General features: G+C 34.2%; 4 protein-coding genes and 1 long non-coding RNA gene across 6 annotated transcripts; 1 reads left to right on the forward strand and 4 right to left on the reverse strand.

Moving 5' to 3' along the window:
• Positions 1 to 108: 108 nt before the first annotated feature.
• On the reverse strand, positions 109 to 2,288 carry LOC100116441 (flavin-containing monooxygenase 2-like). The gene is given in 6 exon segments (NM_001170922.1): positions 109 to 781; positions 861 to 1,146; positions 1,218 to 1,421; positions 1,493 to 1,629; positions 1,693 to 1,840; positions 1,921 to 2,288. Coding segments are annotated over 6 exon segments (1,338 nt in total). The 5' UTR covers positions 2,133 to 2,288; the 3' UTR covers positions 109 to 430.
• A 1,577-nt stretch (positions 2,289 to 3,865) lies between these two features.
• Positions 3,866 to 5,326, reverse strand: Or82 (odorant receptor 82). Its single transcript, NM_001170924.1, has 5 exons — positions 4,965 to 5,326; positions 4,495 to 4,896; positions 4,220 to 4,424; positions 3,989 to 4,144; positions 3,866 to 3,919 (listed from the first exon to the last, which is right to left on the reverse strand). Exons 1-5 carry the CDS (start codon positions 5,324 to 5,326, stop codon positions 3,866 to 3,868), a joined length of 1,179 nt encoding a protein of 392 aa, NP_001164395.1.
• Positions 5,327 to 5,693: 367 nt separating this feature from the next.
• LOC116738553 lies at positions 5,694 to 8,320 on the forward strand. Its single transcript, XR_004344801.1, has 4 exons — positions 5,694 to 5,936; positions 6,062 to 6,073; positions 6,512 to 7,926; positions 8,211 to 8,320. It is a non-coding gene; the product is annotated as an uncharacterized LOC116738553 (long non-coding RNA).
• Positions 6,077 to 8,885, reverse strand: Or81 (odorant receptor 81). Of its 2 annotated transcripts, NM_001170923.1 has the most exons (5): positions 8,101 to 8,569; positions 7,614 to 8,006; positions 6,684 to 6,888; positions 6,471 to 6,626; positions 6,077 to 6,208 (listed from the first exon to the last, which is right to left on the reverse strand). In NM_001170923.1, the coding sequence occupies exons 1-5, from the start codon at positions 8,460 to 8,462 to the stop codon at positions 6,161 to 6,163; spliced, it is 1,164 nt and encodes a 387-aa protein (NP_001164394.1). In that variant the 5' UTR covers positions 8,463 to 8,569; the 3' UTR covers positions 6,077 to 6,160. The 2 variants fall into 2 exon arrangements, with proteins under 2 accessions (NP_001164394.1, XP_032453628.1); XM_032597737.1 differs by lacking the exon at positions 6,077 to 6,208 and having other exon boundaries at positions 6,535 to 6,651; positions 6,709 to 6,888; positions 8,101 to 8,885.
• A 219-nt stretch (positions 8,886 to 9,104) lies between these two features.
• Positions 9,105 to 10,853, reverse strand: Or80 (odorant receptor 80). Its single transcript, NM_001170925.1, has 5 exons — positions 10,492 to 10,853; positions 10,003 to 10,395; positions 9,449 to 9,653; positions 9,211 to 9,366; positions 9,105 to 9,149 (listed from the first exon to the last, which is right to left on the reverse strand). The coding sequence occupies exons 1-5, from the start codon at positions 10,851 to 10,853 to the stop codon at positions 9,105 to 9,107; spliced, it is 1,161 nt and encodes a 386-aa protein (NP_001164396.1).
• Positions 10,854 to 18,307: the final 7,454 nt, after the last annotated feature.

An 18,307-nucleotide genomic window follows, 5' to 3' on the forward strand; every position in this document is an offset into this window, starting at 1 on the left:
GATATTTAGTTAATTTACATTTACACATTGGCAAGCGCATCTCTTCGTTTCTGAATCGACGAAATCGGAACCACGTGGCTATAAATACTTTACTAACTCTTCATCTTCTATAGTAACACAAATTTATTTACTAATTTTCATTTTCTAGTAACACGCAGACGACTTGAACGAGACATGCGAAGATATTGATTAATCATTGTACAAATATGTGAGTACTCGGTGGTATAAGATTACTCTATATTCAGATTACCATTACAGCATTTTCATTATATAAAAAAAAATAATAATAAAAACAGGCAATAAATTGGTATACCAGGTATTATTATACTGTATTATTTTAGTATTAAAAAATATCTATAAAAAAGCCGTATTATTCTTTAGTATCAAACATTTCACCAGTGGATTTCTTAAATATTTACTAAAACATTGTTTAACATTGAAAAACGCATTTCTTCATTTCTGAATCGAGGAAATCCGAACCATCTTGTTTTAAATATTTTACTGACTCTCCATCTTCTAACAACACGAATTTAAAATATTTGCTATTCACTGGGAATTGGCCTCGTAAAATTTTCCAAGCTTCAAAGCCATTTTTATAATAGTTAGCTGGTGGTTCGAACTGTCCTTCTCTGGACAACTCTTTGTAATAAGCCCACTGCTTGCAGTCAAATTTATGATAATCTTTTTTCTTCGGTATTACTTCGGATTTCAATTGCTCTAGCATCACATCCCGAGGCGGCAGCTTTACTACTCCTTTTAACGAGGATAAGAAGTATTGTACCTGCGACAATCGAATAATTTTTAATCAATTTTGATTAATTAAAATCTTCTCATCTAGTTTTGAACATATATAAGTGTACCTGAACATGGAAAAAAAGGAAAGGCAAAACAGTATTAGCCAAACCAATGAAACACATTGTAGGGTGATGAATGTTGATCAAATGTTTGTACAAAGGTGTGACGTGGTTGTCATCAACTACAATATTACAACTGCCATCTAAAAAGGGATACGTGTACAGATAGCCTGTACAGTAAATTAAACTATCAGCAATAATTGTTGCTCCATCGTTTAGTACGAGTTTGTTTCCGTCAATCTTCTGAACTCCAGAAACTTGTTTAACGTTCGATGGCAATTCACATTTTAGTCTGTAATTTTAGCATTTAAAATGATTATTATGGAAGAATATATTATATACATACTATTATTATGCTCTTACTCGTTCTTATTGTGACTCAAATAAACTTCGGATGCATAACGACTTATTTCTGAAGATATATCAATGCCAGAGACATATCCACCTAATACGGTGACTCTTTGACCACTAAATTCTTCTGGTCTTCTATAAGAATGACTGTGTAGTACTTTACCAGGAAAGGTTTCTATCCCGGGTATCGCAGGAATATACGGAACCGCATAGTGTCTGAAAAGATTTAGTAGACGATGTTCATGTAGCTAAGGAATTCATCCATATTCATGTAAGCCGTACTTTACCCGTTGCAAACCATCACTGCGTCAAATTTTAATTTTGATACCTCGTTATTTTTCAAATTTTTGACAGACACATTCCAAGTTGTAGCCGAGTCGCCAGCTCCAGTTTCCGGAATAATTCTTTCAACTATTGTGTTGAACTAAAGCAATGCGGTGTTTTAGTAAAAGTCTAAACTATGTATTTTGTTTCCGTATATGCTCACCTGTATGAATTTCCGTAAATCAAAAAAGTCCGTATAATCATTCAAATATTTCAACATGTCTTCATGGGTCACGCAACAATGTATCCCATCATCACCTCCGAGTTTCTCATAATCCGGAAAATTCATAAGTTCTCTCGGTACGTTTGTTCTGAAAGTACAAGTTGTATGAATTCCAGAATTACATCATAAAACAATTTCAATTCCAAAAGTTTCACTCTTTTACCGCACCTTAAATTTTTATACATGCTCGTATGAATAGGTAGTCCATATTCGTCGTTGCCTGTGTCATCCGTATAAACCCAAGTACCGCCTATGGTGTTATTTCTTTCAAACACAGTAAACTCAAAAAAATCTGGATCCAAGGATAAAAATTTGGCAGCACACAAGCCCGAAGCTCCAGCACCTATCACGCAAACTCTTGTCTTTGTGTGTTGAGACATTTTTAGACGCAAATTTGACAGTTTAATAGGTGAAGCAATGAAATATCCTATTTATTTGTCACTTTTATTCGCGCAATTATTCTCATGTAGAATATACACTTGTATTTTAAAACACTCGATGTTATTACTGACTCTAACGAGACACGCGAAGATACTGAATAAACGAGCTTCCCGCTAATTTTATCTACAGCTTTGTGATTGTTCTATTGATACAACCGTTATCAAGAACGATACAAGCACAACTGGATTGCCGTGAATAAATCAGCGACTTCTATATAATTAGTTTTTACATTCCTTGACGTGTTTAGTAGCGGGGATATACGTTTGAAATAAGCGGATGCTGCGAATTAGCTATATTAGAGAGGTAGTTTTCAACACGACGTGTGAATAAATACTCGTGGTATATTTCCAATGCATATATGAAACGTTGTTAATATCGATGATATATAGCGATATTTAATGTACATAAATCTGTTGTAACAAAGGAGTAATCAGTCTACAAGTATAACGTTGTGATAAAAACTGAAGTAATAATAGCGATTAATGAATAATATCGTCGCTTCGTACGAAGACTAGCACAGTTCAAATTTTCAAACGAAAACTAGCACAATTCACGATTTGCAGCGAAGAGTAGCACAGTTCAGAAACGCCGTCAAGACTAGCGCAACTCGCGAATTTATATTACTTAAAATGTGAGTATTTTACGTTTTTATTGGGTTATTTTGTTGGTCAAGTTTATGAAAACTTTAGACAAAGACAGACAAACCTCAAAGTTTTAAAAGGTTTCGGAAATTTTATAAGGTTTCTAAAAAAAGGTAGATAATTTTAAAAAATGTTTGTAAACAATTATTGTATTTGTGAAAACAATTTTAAATTCGGTAAAAAGTTGTGAATTGTAAATATTTGAAAATGTTCATCAGGGACAGTTTCGCAAAAATCGGGAAATTTGTATAGAAATTCGTTGTTTAAAGTTTGACTTGTGCTAAGTAGTCTTCGCGGGAAATTTTGAGTTGTGCTAGTCGGTAAAAAAGGTCTATTAAGAAATATGCACATGCGTTGTACAAAAAGAGAGTTGAATTATATTGGCATGCTATACATTTAGAGTCTAACGGAACAAAGGGATTAGCAGCCTGCAATTTTATTGAAGTAGAGCTCTATTTATGCGCTTCCGTAATTTATCGGCTATGCGTCATCATGACGTGCAATTATAAAATGTAGCCGGGAACTATTAAGAGTCATACAATTATTCCATAGGTCGCATTTTCCGCATACAATTTATAGTTTCTTACCAAGAGTAAGGGGTTGACAATCGAACGACGTCTTTCTATTTTACTCTACAATTATTGGTACGCGGTAGTAATTTACATACACATCATTATAGTATAGGGAACGATGCACTTTTATTTTTATCTTTAAACTATGTAGGCCAACATTTCTGTATAATTGCTACTCTTCGTATATGCCATAGTAAAACGATACCGTACCGTAATATTACAGATGCTTGGGTATTAAACAAAGTAATATTTTTAAAATTCTGTACATTTGTATTTATGTATTAAATATATTTTTGTATGCACGAGCAACTACGATTCACAGAATTAATCATCATTTGGCAACGATTACATCTCTTAAAGTTAGAATGTTAAAAATATTATACAAAGCTAAATATACAATTTAATTGCTCATTTCTATAAACACAGAAAAACTATTCGGTCAATATGACCGGAAAATCCTCATATCGATGTTCTTTGTAATAGATTGAAAACAGAATATGATGTTTTTAATATCTGAAAAAATTAAAACTATCGTACTTACAATAATCTATCTAATAATTTATCTTTCTTATTCAAACTCACTTTACAATAAGATTCGATTGATAGACTGACAAGGAAGCTGCTTGTAAATTGTATCGGTTTTCGAACTAGTAATATAACTATTAATAGTTTTTTCTTATCTTCTGTGCTCAATATGGTCCAATCCATATGGTAAACGGCATTTCCTAAATCAAGACTCTGGACAGAAAGAACATTAAGGTTTATTATACAAGCATAGAAAGCAAAAAGCATATTTAATTATTTTTAAATCACCTGCAATATAACTTCATTCCCATACCAACAGAACAAAAATATCTGATAAAGCATGCATGATAAGTATAAGGAAAGTGACATAAAATGCACACTAACCAATTTCATTTTTGATAACAAATACACGCTTGAACATAACACTAACGAGCTAATGGCAAATTGAACAAATAATATTACGTTGAAGGTGCTATTTAACTTTTCAGAAAATCTGCAATGAATATTATTAAAATACGAAATTATTGGTATAATGAGAAGAAAATAATATTAGCAAAACTCACTCGATAATACGTCGATGATGATCAATACAATTTACCAACAATGTCTTCGTATCTTTTTTATTAGTATTTTGAGCATTATTTACAGTACTTTGTAGAGGAAATTTATCAATTTTCGACTCATCGGGTATCTTCTTTAATCGGTATTTCAATATTTCCAACTGCGAACACGCTTGTATCATTAGACCACAAATCAAAGTTTCATTAGCAATTTGTAAATTGGCTGCTGCCACGTGTGCAATCGTTTGATGAAAGAAAGTTGTCCAGTAAACAGCGAGGCCCGTTATTTCGTAAGGAATCCAAGCCTTGAAAGGTAAAATTTGTTTAGAGCTACCAAAAAATGTTCTTAAAGTTATTAACATGCACGTTGTTTCCGTTAATATCCAGTAGCATAGGGTAACGGATCTATGGATGAAAAATTGTTATGTAAATCATATAATCATTTTGGCTCTATAATAAAGAACCTGACAAACCTGGCTCTTTTGTGGAATTTTTTTTCGATATCTCTCTCTACGACATCTTTAGCAGTACAATGATCACTAGCAAGTATTTGTAATAGTTCTACTATATTCTTACGAAAGTACAATATATTCGTCATTTTACAACAAACGTTCATCATGGACAGCAGCATAAAGCAACTTCCAGTCAAGCTTTCAAAATCAGCTGCACTTATTACAATGTCTATTAAGTGACTCAATGTGAAGGTGTATATTAAAAAGCACATAAATATCGAATAACAATTATACATCTGTTTTGGAATAGACGACTCCAAGCTTATGGGTCTCCAAAAGCCGCACACGGTTAATATACCAAAAGTTATTGGAAGTACTCTCATCTTAATATGAATATCAATTTACAAAAACTGGAAAGCTTATAACAAAAAAACAAAGAGAAAATTCAAGAGTCATGACAACAGACGCATACAAGTTCCCAAACTCATTGTAGGAAAGCTCCTTTATTCAAGAGCAACTGCTGCTGGTTCACATACGATGCAGTATAATTGGGCGTACTGATATTCGATTATTCATTCCCATTATACCAAGTGTCTGTACTTAAGGGTAGCTATCTTTATAAATATGCGATACCCTTGTTGTAGAACGGTAAAGAGCTAGAAGGAGCAATGGTTCAGTGAAGGAGAGAATTATAGACTCGTTGACTCTAATGAATATATTATACACGTTTGCTTATTTCTTTACCAAGTAGCTACAAGTAGCTACTCTGCTAGGAATAGAGCGAAACATTGCGCTGTTACTGCGTACATCGACGATGTCCCGAAACTAGTTACTTGTACAATATATGATGTTGGACGTATTAATAAAATAAAATGGGATAAGGGATACGAAATAAGGAATGTACACTACAAAAAGAAAATCTTGATTTCAGATTAACTGATCTGAAATTCGTTGCATTTTCAAAAATGTTTTCATGTGCTCATAGTAATATTGGTAAACGTGTTATTTTTTATTTTACAACACAGTAAAATTAAGTTGTGGATAGTTTTGAAACAAAAAAATTGACATGCAACAAATTTCAAATCAGGTGATCTTACACTAAGATTTCCTTTTTGTAGTGTAAAAGGCAAGTAAGTAATAATTTTTATTTATTCTCAAAATACCTTAGTTTTAAAAATATACTTGATTCGTTTTTAACAGTTTTTAAATAGATATTTTCATGCTTGTTGCATAAAGTTAAACGCAGAATAAGATGCCTTTATTATCTAAATTGCAAAAAACTCAGAATGTTTAATATGAATTACGTCATGAGTTGATTAAGGTCCCTTTCAGCATTTGATATAGTACTACTAATATATTATAGTAGGTGGAAAACGTACTACTCTATTGCACCAATAAATTTTGTAATGGAAATGATATTTCGAACTGAAAAAAATGACGTCTTTTCTACTAATTGTATTTGCATGCATATTGTACTATATCAAGTGTATTGAGGGACCTTAATATGCAATAAAATCGATTGCCAACCTTTGCAAAAGTTAAAATTGATAGAGTGAATATTTTTCCAGTTTTAAGTTCGATTGGTTTCTTCGCTCGAATCATGACTATCAAGAGGCTCTTCTTCAATCCCATGCTCAGAGGTGACCAGTCCGTAGCAAAAATTGTATCACCCACGCTCCAGCTCTAAGGGATGAAGCAGGCAGTAAAACTGAAATAATTTTATCACTAAAATCAAAGTACCTTCATAGTCACGGCGGTGCCATACCAACAATAGAGGAAAATTTGTACAAGCATGCAAGACAGATATGACAAGAGTGCTACGAAATCGGAACTTAGTAAAACTATCTTTGACAGTTCGTATACGCTCGAGCAAATGACTAAAGCTGCAATGAAAAATTGGGCGAACAATGCCATGGAAAATGTATCGTTTATATCCTTTGAGAATCTGAAATACATCGATCAATAATACAATGCAATATCGTTAATAACTGTGATTTTTCCTACTGGAAAAAAGTTGATAAATTCGATGAGATTTACTATTTCAAGTCGAAAAGCTTTTTCATCGATGACTTGAATGATGAATTTTAATCAATTTTCAGCATTAGTGCTTAGAGTATAGCGCTCAAGTCGATAAGAAATCTTACCTTAATAGCACAAAACATTGTAAAAACGTTTGCTTGACAACTAAATAACGTTTTTCAAACAAGTTATGAAAACGTTGCAAGAACGTTGCGAATACGTGCTTAAGTCCGCCTCATTTACATTTTATTCAAATATTAAAACGTTACAATTACGTTCAAATTACGTTTTTAAAACGTTGGAAATGCTGGAATAAAGAATTAAAGTGTAATAACATGACATCCAGGTGTAGATACTACACCATAATTGGACGATAATTGGAAGTATCATCCAGATGGTACCATTTTTAGCCTAAATCTTTTTTAATGATTTCAATTACCATTGTTAATGAATACTTTTCTAAAGTTTTAAACAACGTTATGCAAGCGCTAATGAGCGGACTTACAACTTTCCCACAACTTGTTTGGAAAACGTTATTCCGCTGTCAAGTAAACGTTTTGATAACGTTTAGCGCTATTAAGGTATCAACTTCTATCAACTTTTTCCAGCAGGATTATGAAAATTTACGAGAAAGATGTAGCTATACTGAACTGGAATATGCAATTATGATGCTTAATAATGTTTCCTAGTAATTCAGATTCCTTCGATGCAACTGTATTCATAGGTGCCTCCTTTCCACTGTTCATTTTTAGGACAATAGTAGGCAGTTTTAAGATACGATGTTTTAGGATCTCAAGCTGAGCACAAATTTGCAACATTATGCCGCTTATCAATGCGTCGTTGGCCGCGTGCAAAGTAGCAGAAGCAGCATTACCAATGACTTGATGTGTATAAGATATTGCATAGAGACGTGTGTTGGAGTAATTGTATGGAAGCCAGGCAGGAAACGGTAACGTCTTTTGAGGTATGTTGATAAAAATTGACTGCAAAGTGATCATGAAAACACTCGATTGAATCAGTGCCATGTACCAAACCGTATTACGTCTAAAACATCATTATACAAGCAAAATTATTTTACTCATGAGAAAAACATGTGATTAAAATATTACTACAACCATGAAAACTATCTATAACAAACCTTGCTTTTTTATCGAACATATCCTGAATCATCTTTTCGTCGTCATCTTGATACTTACACGTTGTACTGATCAAAACATTCAACAACCTGACAAGGCTTTTGCGTTTCAGCAACAAATTACTTGCCTTAAAGCAAGCGCTAACAATAGAGAGTAATATAAATGAACTACTTGTGAATTCATCGACTGTCTGAACCGTCAAAATGATACTCATCAATTGTGATAACGCAAATGTAAATACAATCATAAACATGACGAATGTATAAACGTCGTAAAGAAAACCAAGAGTTGGAGACTTCCATGACAATGGTCTCCAAAATCCATAGATTTTAAAAAAAGTAAACGTTAAACTCAATATGTGCATACTTGCATAATTTCAAAATAGCCTGGCGTTTATTCTACTTCTCTTTTCTACAAAGTATCTTTAACGAAAATAATTATGTCGATCTGATCTATAGTTGGTTGCTTACTAATACCTTATATAAGATGTAAAGACTTGACTGCCTCAGACGTTCTAAGATATGCAGGCGTGTATTATTAAAAGCTCAATAAGGGAGAATTAAACGGAAGCATATGGTATTTCAAGTAGTTGCTATCTTGTGGCATGACAATTGAAACTAATACGAGGTATTATGCGCGTGTACCTATAATTTAAATGTATACTTTAAGTATTTGTTTCGTTGCCCAAACAAACAGTACTAAGCGGTATCAGATGAAGCTTCTCTGGTTGTCAGAAACTCATGAGAATTGATTTTTGATAACAAAAAAGACAAGTGTATCAATATTTGAAGATAATCAATTGGCATTATAGGTATAAGCTTGTCGAATTATAAGTTAATTTTTATTTAATTCTAGTAAATAAAATTTCAATTAGAAGAATAGTAGAAACAGTTTTTGAAATATTCGTGCACTACATGTAACAAGTGAAGCAGAAGATTTAATACTTTGTACATAAATAATGTATTTCGTCTAAAAAACAAGTAAATTTTAATGATCGACGACAAATTCATACGTTCAAAACATTGAATACAGAATACGATGTTTTAACAATCTGAAAAAGAACAAAAGAAATAATAAAAATATATTTTAAACTAAAAAAAAATTTTACTCACACTTGTGAAGGCAACATTTGACAACGTGATTACATATCCGCTACTCAAAATTATAGGTTTCATCGTTCTTTGGGCTATAATCAACAGATTTTTTACAGTAGGAGGATTCAGTGATCTCCATTCAGAAAGAAATATGCGATTGCCTAAATCACAACTCTGTAAAATACAGATAAACGATTTTAAAATCTGAGTTGAATCGACACTCAGATCAACTCAAGCCAATAATCACCGTGCTTACCCTTAATGTTATTTCATTGCCGTACCATGTGTACATAAATATTTGCAGCAACATGCAAAGTAAGTACATAAATATGGTCACGAAATCATTATTCACCGATTTGCACAATGCCAGGTTATATGTGCTAACACACAAAACCGTTATACTCGTCACGAATTGTGATAGAATAACAAAAACGAAAATATCGTTGAAAAGCTCCGTCATCCTGATATCGACAAAATATATGAAAGAAAATCCAGAAAAACATTCAGCTAGAATGATAAAAAAGTCAGAAAAAAAATTAACTATACAGCTTAGTTAACTAAAAAAAAAAAACAAAAATGATTAACTACAGCGCTGGGATAATTTTTTCGCTTGTTCTATATGGAACGTGCAGAACACGAAAAAATAAGTAAGTGTTTCCACAAAATCGTGTTAGATTACTGTTTCAGCGAAAAATCATCATAAGCTCGAGGCTTTTTAAATCGTTTCTTCTATTTCGCTCTAACTGAATTTTTTTTCTTTTTAAATGATTTGACAAGTTTCAGGTGTTGAAACAATCTCGTCATACTCACTCGAAGATGCGCCAGTGGTGATGTATGAGCTTGATAATTATGCTTCTTTCCGTCGCGAGAACGGTGCTCTCTGATTCTCCGTTTTCCCGCATCTCCTTCAATATCTTCGGCAGCTGCATGAAGCGATGTTCCAGAATTTCGAACTGCGCGCATATTTGAATCATGAATCCGCTGACCAACGTCTCGGTTGCTGCGTTTCCCGTTGCGGCTATAGTGACTGACCAACTCTGGTGAAGGTAGGCCAAGTAGTAATAGTTGACGTTGTCGAGGGAGTAAGGCCTCCAGGCTCTGTATGGCAACACTCTGTCTTCGCGCTTCGATATAAAAAATGGCATGTACACGTACATCACCACGGATACGCTATAGAGAACGAATAATTTTTGGGAATTTCCTCTGAAAAAAATTCAAACTCGGATTTGATAACGCAATACAAAATGTTTGCATTGATTTGATTGTCATGAGAAAACATGAAGAATTAATCGATCCTACTTGGACTCGTCGTCGAATGATTTTTGGATCTCTTTTTCCCTAGGCGACTGCGGCAAAGTCATATCCTCGAAAAAGTAATCCATGAACCTTATGATTTTCTTTCGCTTTAAGAAGAAACAGAGGCTTTTCTGAGACACATTGACCACATTAATAAGCTGTATCATATTTTCCGTTATTTGCTGAATGTTTTCCGCCAGCAGTACGATATCCAAAATTTGCGAAATCAAAAAGGTGTAATACACCGTGAACGAAAGTATACTGTACAAAGTGTACAGGGCAGTTAAAATTTTCGAGTCATCCCAACTTCTTGGCCGCCACATTGCGAAAGCAGTCACTAGAAAAAAAGAGTACGAGCAATGCATCTTGAACGCACGCTTATTGTACCTGTACTGAATGGAAAATGCCCGCGTTTTTTTTTTCTTGTGAACGTCGTAACCATGGGTACTGTTCACGACATTTTTTTCAACTATACCCGCATCTATTAACGAATTCAGTTAATAACTTGTCTGGCGATCTCTTATTAGCGTCATGACAGAGTTTTAGTCACGTCACTTATTTCTAATGCATACACCGGAGTGAATTACTACGTACTACCCCTTTTCTACCCCTATTTTCTCTCCCTTTGCCAGTTGTGCGCTTCGGTCTGCATTTTAAAATAGACACCTGCACTGCACATTAGGATGAAAATAGACCTTGAGAACAATGACATCGGATGAATTTGTACAAATAGTATACAATAAATATATACATCAATATATTAGCTGAAATTTCAGTTAAAACATTTTCTATTTTCATATTATCATTTTTCTACAAAGTAATTACAAGTTTGAAGTACGTTCTTTTATTCGGAGCTTCAATGAGACAGTGCCACATGCGTTCTTTTTGTCATGGCTGCAAAAAACGCTTAAAAAAGGAAAACAGGGGTGAGAGTATAATAATCTCTGGAAATAGCTATAAGAAATAGCCCAGACTATACATTATAGACCGGAAGCAAATCAAGCATGATAGCGAAAATTCAAATTTCTTTAAACAGATTGAATTGTCAGAGCGATATCGTCAGTAAATGCACGTGAAAATAACTCTTAAGGGTTGGAATGAGCGTAAGCTATATAGAGATTACATTTTAAGAATGAATCGTACCTTAACATAATAATAGTAATTTAGAACAAACTATAATCAAACTTTCCATCTGAAATTTGTACCACTTATCGAGCACGAGGTTAAAAAAACGTACCTATACTTACACATCTTTACGATAAAAAGTATAGTAATTATTATAAATCGAAAAAACGACTGATTTCGGTGGTTTTCGAGGTTCCACTTATTTAAACAAATTATTGTCGAAATTTAATAAGATCCAGCCTACTTTATATACTTTTCTATAATGCCAACATTTTCATGTAATATCGACTTTCGCTATTAACACTCACTGTATAATAAGCGAGCCAAAAAACCGATTTTACAACTAAAGGCTTGTTTAAACAAATTTCCTCAACTTTCCGAACAATATTCCGCAGTATAGAAACTTTATTTTTACAAACATCCAGAAAGGGGCTATTTCAAGCCTGTATAATGACCGGACTAACAATGCATCGCAATGACTTGCACATTTACTTTCTTCAAATCTCGCTGATACTTTTCAAATGGCAACACAACGACAGCATAACAAGTTTGCAAATAAGACGTTTCATCCAATGAATACAATGTAGTCGTCGGAAAAATGCAAATGGTCAAGAGCATGACAATCATATTGTTTAATTATATCAGTCCTTTAGACATCGGATGTATTGCTCATCACTCTATGGTTCACTATAGTTACAGTTCTCATCAAAATACGCGTATAGTAGCCCTGTCCTCAGTGTTCCAAAGATTTATCTCTCTTAAAATGCCCTGTCATCAAAACACCAAGCGACGATTGCTCGCAGAGCTTATAAATACCTCGGATTCAGAAAGTCTGCAAGCAGTTCTACAGGCTCAGCTACCACCGATTGATCTGCAGCCGCATACAAGGCGCGCTGCACGGGCACAACGTTTGTTATTTACATCGTACACATACGCGAATTTATAATAAAACAAAAAATGTATTGATCCTCTCCGGCTTCATCAGCCTGTTCTATCTTTGGGCAAAGTATCAGCAGAGCTACTGGGCCCGTCGAGGCGTCTACTCGGCCCCGAGCAACAACTGGTTCTTCGGTCACTTTCGCCGGCCACTTCGCTCCTCCAGCAATCGTCCCAAGATCGACTCGCCGAGCTTCACGCTTCAAACCCCGACAAAGCTTTTCTCGGCTTCTACCAGGACGATTTTCGGCTGGACGGACTCGCAGTGGAGGTAGCTACGCTACAAGCTGTCCCCGTCGTTCTCCACTGGCAAAATTAAGGAGCTCTTCGATAGGATGAAGGAAAGCTCCGCTAATGCAAAAGCGTTTATCGAGCGGAAGGTCAAAGATGGCGAGCAGACCTTCGAGGTGAAGAGACCAGTGACCAAGTACACGAAGGCTGTCGCCCCGATGATGAGCTCCGGGGTTAAAACCGACTCGTTCGTCGAGCCCGATCCCGAATTCTTTTTGCGAAGTGAGTCTTTTCAAATTATTAATCTAGTTCATATAAATTACTCCCTTTTTCTCTCGGTACGTTTGTATGTGATTATACATTTCGATCCTGATATCCATACTATCCTGTAATTTTCTTATACTATGGATTAAATTCTTTTGCTCGTCAAAATCAGCTATTAATTTTTCCAGTTGAAATTTGGCATCTTTTAAAATACTCTGTACTCGCCATGAGCTTACATCCAGGGCAACGCTTGATTTTCCTTTCAAACTGTTCTGAGTATTCATGAAGCTATTTTCTAAATCTCTAAAAATAGGGATAATAAAATTGTATATTTTGTTTTCATACTCAAGCAGGAACTTTGTTTTATCTTAAGATTCTTTTAATAATTTTCCAACGGCTTCAATCATACCTTCATGGTTCTTTACGTCATTGTAAACGTTGGCAACCATATTAATCGATTCGAGAATCCATTGAAGCTTTACTATAGTTAGTAGCAGACGCGTGGATTTATTATCTGATGCAGTTTGCATCTTTTTGGCATCCTTTTCTATCTTTTCCTTTCTCGAGTTTATTATTTTTTGTACTTCGAGTTGTTCTTTATATAACTCTTCTGCCGATTCATAATCATCATCCGCTAAATTTGACACTTTTCCTATCAGATCTTTAAGCCTTGTTTTTACGTCGAATAACTGATCGCTTGGTTCGACGTCTTTAAGAAGTATTACTACCTCGTCTATATCTGCGTTTTTATACGCTGTTGTCTAGGTTTTAGAATATCTGACATTTTTGTTAGAGAAAATATAACTCCAGCGGGTAATGTACTTATCTTACTGACTTTTGTGTTATTTATATTATCCAATAGTAGAGATTCTGCGACTGTAAGACCACTCGATATAGCTAATGACGCCGATACGCCAGCAGGTCCTAAGAAAATTAATAGCATGCTCAAAACTTTTGGAACGCCTAATGCTGTTCTTAAAGTTAGAGCTTTCTTTAATTGTTCTTCCTGTTTCATGAGATTATGACTCTCTTCTATGGTCTCATTTCGTTTAACATGGGTAGCTAGAATCAATTTTTTAATATTTCCATCTATTTAAATCAATACAGTCTCTATTTCTTCTGTGATCGTGTCGATATAATTCGAAGCCTCTTTCATTTTTTCATCAATCTTTTTCTGATAATTGCTCAGATAATTATTCATTCTTGTTATATCCTTAAAAGTTTTCAGTTCGTTGATGTCATTTACTGCCTGGTCTAAGTACATTCGTATATTTATAGAAAAGTCATTGACTGCGATATTGTTTGTGCTACAAATTTTGCTCGATATTGCCGTGTACAAATAACGTAACACCTTTCTTTCATCTTCTGTCAAAGTCTTATCGCTATGATTCTTTTCTGCATAACGTATCACCCTCTTTCGCATTGACTCGTAAAAGAGCAATACTGGAAACTCTTTACGCAATTTATAAAACTACTGTTCTAATATCCTAACGCATCATATTCATCTATTTCATCTAAATCTTCTAGAAATTTTCTTAGAGATGACTCTACAATGACATTTTTCAAGTTTTCTCTCATATAGTTTTTATAGGTGATTGGCGAGTAAATGGTAACTGCAGGTTTTGAATTCTGCAAGTTCTTCAAACTTTTACCAGCAGTACCATCTTTTCCTGGTAAACATAGCGGAATGTTCGAGTCCACAGTATAAACAAATCTTTCGTTGCTGCTGGAAAATCCCTCAGTACTAGTATAATTTCCAGTCGCCAAAAAAATTAATTTTAAGAACTGTTTACCTCCTTTCATGCCATTTCCTCCTTTTCCATTGATTCCTCTGTTGCCTTTGGCATTATGAATCTCGATGTTTACTTTATCTGTTATTGAAAATAGTAGAATATCTCCATTATTTCCTCCAAGTCCTCCTGTACCACCACCTCCGCCATCTCCACCGTTGCTGCAATTTCCGTAATTAAAAGAGTATGTTCCATTCCATTTTTCATAATAACTTTGAACTCCGAAATAAGCTGATGGTTCGTATTGAAGTATACTATCTGTCTGACAAGAATCACTATGCCATTGGGCTTTAGTACCGTCTTTAGGAATATACACCATATAAAATGGATCAGTATCTTGACCTTCTACGCCATCATTTCCATGTTCTCCTGGACCACCATTGCCACTGTCAGCAATTATACTAAGATATTTAGAGTTAACAAAACTTTGCCCGATCCTCTCTTTAAAAAAATGATGGCCTTTGTTGTGAAGCATTTAATACGTGATTCTGATTGGTTGCCTAGGCAACGAGATTAGAACCGCGCTTTAAATTCATAACCCTCAAAACAGTTATAACTCATAACCCTGGTAGAAAGGTTTGAGGTGTTTAAAATGAAATGTGGAAACCTTGATAATAGATAAAATATATGTAATATAACTAGCAAGAAATTTTAGTAAAAATTAATCATTACCAAGAGTGTGTAGTATTACAACATGTGTATTTAAAAGTGGCACCCTAACCCCATTTGAAGTAGTAATACAATTTGTGAATATTATTTTGTTTTTTGAAATGTCAGTGAGAAGTGCAATTAAAAGAATAAAGAGTTTGAAGATATACTGTGTCTTTGTGCCCAAAGTCGCCCTCGGTGACGTTTGAGAGGTGAATTTAAAGAAAAGTTCAGTATCCGAGTCAGTAAGTTTAAGTCAATCATTATACAATGCTCTTTGAATTGTAAAAAGGCTACTAGACACGTTACCTAGAAATATGTAACCTAGATGATTCTGATTTAACTGTTTTCGTTCATATTTTCACATCCAGGCTCATGCGAATTTTTTAATTCAGCAGGTCAAATTTTACTTATAGCCAAGTACGCAGAAACTACTATCTCTAGCACATTGTATTTCTGGTTTCTAGCATATTTTTACATGGAGAAAGTGATAAATGTTTTGGCTTTTTTGTCAAGGTTTTAGGTCATTAGAATTTTGACTTTTAACAGTTGTGAGAGATTTTGAGACCGATACCTATTTCTCCATTTTTTCTCATTCGAAAGTCAAAATTCTAATTAATGCCTTGACAAAATAGCTAACATACTTATCACTTTCTTCGTGTAAAAATACACTGGAAACCAGAAATAAAATGTGCTAGAGATGGTGGTTTCTGTGTAACTGTCTACAAGCAAAATTTGATACGCTAAATTAAAAAATTCATATGGGCCTCGATGTGAAAATATGAATAAAAACAGTTAAATCATAATCATGTAGGTTACATGTTTTCTAGGTAGCATAGTAAGTATCTGTGTAAAATTTCAGTTGTATAGCTTTTTTATAATGCAAATAAATGGCATTGTAATGATAGACAAACCCACTGACTCTTATACTGAACTTTTCTTCAAATTCACTATTCAAACCAATGATGACGACATTGAGCATTATTAATATATTTATTAAAAAATAGTTTTGAGGGATTTAGTAACATTTTACATGCTTATAAAATATTAGCAGACGTTAGTGCACCGCCCAACACTTATAATAGATTTTCTACCAGTGTTATTAGACAGAGATAGAAGCAAGAGCGCGCGAAGCGCGCCTTCATTCCTAGTGCCTAAAAAACTTCCAGCTGGACCACCTGGTTTTCCGGCGCTACCGTCTCTTCCTAAACCATCGTTTGGCACTGTTGGTAGGTATTCTTCGCCATCTTTGCCATCTAAAATTATTTCTAACTCAGAAATAACATAGAGAATTGCAATTCATCCCCTGTATTATCTAAATATTTGTCTATCAATATTTTATTCAATGCAAATATTTCTATCACTTTTGGTCCATAACACTTTGCATCAGCGATACTGCTCAGCTGTACATTGTATCCTTTAATCGATAATTTATCTTTCTCACACGAGTAGTTTACTTTATGTTTTACTGCTTTAGTCAAGACTTAAGTATTTAAAAATTTCAGCTTCACTTCGTTAAGTTTTACATCCACAATATTGCTGTACGAATCATTTTTCTTAATCTCATTTAATAGCATTGCATTGCAACGCTTTCAAAGTTACATTCAGTGATAATCACATTATCTTTGTCTTGGCAGTCAACTATATTCAAATCATTTAACCTATGGAGATTTTTTTGCGCATCATAACTTGACAAAATGTCGTGTAAGTAGATAAAAAAGCCATACCATTTTTTTGAATCAGCCAAATATGATTGTACACCAGATGAAAATTCTTTAATCCATACAGGAAGTCGCGATACGAGTTGAGCTTCAATCACTATGCCTAAAAATTCTAGGTGCTTGAAATAATGTTTCATGGTTAAAAAGTGCTCGTTTGATCGACAAATATTGTGATCGATAATTATGACAGTGAGTCGGTTAACGACACATCGAAGATCTCTACACAGACTTACAGCTTCTTGTCGAGCGGAAAAAGCATCATCCCATGACTGAGTTTTGTTATACAAATCGTGAATATCACCAGATTGCTCTTCTTGCATGTAGTAATACTTTTCGATTTCTGGTCGAATAATTCTTAACTCGTACAATAACTTTTCATCTACCTTATCAAACAATTGATGGGCTTGGTGTGTGTTCGAATACAAGCTAGTGTATTTAAAATCACTTTTATCGTACTCAACAAATTCGAGATTTTTGTGTATCAACTCTATTAAATACTGTTTATTCCGTTGTAATAAAGTTATACGAGTGAATTCATTAACTGTGTTCAGTTCTCTCATAATACCTATTTTTTCTGTATTTCCGTGTTTATCTTTTCCTAATAAATTATCAATGAAGCTCTTGATACTTGTAAAACTTTAATGATGCCATTTATGATAAATTGGTCCGACAATAAGACTGAATTATCACCATCCTTTATGTACTTATCATCAACTTTTGTTACCACACGAGCAACGCTCTTCTTATACTTTCCCAAATCACTTATCAGCGCGCTAGCACATGAAAATAAAAAATCTAAATTTCCAAACCGAATGTATAGAGAATGGGGGGCATTGTAAAGATGAGCTTTACAGAATCGGCTGAATCTAATACACTTTTGATATAATAACCTAAGACTACGTCTCTCACTGTGTTTGGTTGAAAACTAAAACCAGGAAAGTGGTAGAAGACCATATTCTTTTCAGCATCTTCTAGCATTCCGGGTAAAACTGCTCGAGTTTGGTTGAGATATTTTTTGTGAGTTCCTGCACATCACTTTCTCTTCTCTAGCAAACTAACAAAACAATAACTGTAGAATGCGATTAAATTTTATAACCACGTCGT

The sequence above is a fragment of the Nasonia vitripennis genome, chromosome 3 (genome assembly GCF_009193385.2).
Source record: "Nasonia vitripennis strain AsymCx chromosome 3, Nvit_psr_1.1, whole genome shotgun sequence".
Lineage (NCBI taxonomy): Eukaryota > Metazoa > Arthropoda > Insecta > Hymenoptera > Pteromalidae > Nasonia > Nasonia vitripennis.

Bases quoted from the DNA above. Each gene is read 5' to 3' on its own strand.
- Or82 (NM_001170924.1), bottom strand. From the start codon at position 5,326: ATGAGAGTACTTCCAATAACTTTTGGTATATTAACCGTGTGCGGCTTT. The intron at 4,145-4,219 runs GTGATTTAAAAA...CTTTCTGTCCAG, and splicing joins GGAATGAAGTTATATTGCAG to AGTCTTGATTTAGGAAATGC. The intron at 3,920-3,988 runs GTGAGTTTGAAT...TAATTTTTTCAG, and splicing joins CAATCGAATCTTATTGTAAA to ATATTAAAAACATCATATTC.
- Or81 (NM_001170923.1), bottom strand. From the start codon at position 8,462: ATGCACATATTGAGTTTAACGTTTACTTTTTTTAAAATCTATGGATTT. The intron at 8,007-8,100 runs GTTTGTTATAGA...ATGATGTTTTAG, and splicing joins ATGTTCGATAAAAAAGCAAG to ACGTAATACGGTTTGGTACA. The intron at 6,627-6,683 runs GTACTTTGATTT...TTCATCCCTTAG, and splicing joins GCACCGCCGTGACTATGAAG to AGCTGGAGCGTGGGTGATAC.
- Or80 (NM_001170925.1), bottom strand. From the start codon at position 10,853: ATGCATTGCTCGTACTCTTTTTTTCTAGTGACTGCTTTCGCAATGTGG. The intron at 10,396-10,491 runs GTAGGATCGATT...AATTTTTTTCAG, and splicing joins TCATTCGACGACGAGTCCAA to AGGAAATTCCCAAAAATTAT. The intron at 9,150-9,210 runs GTGAGTAAAATT...GTTCTTTTTCAG, and splicing joins CAAATGTTGCCTTCACAAGT to ATTGTTAAAACATCGTATTC.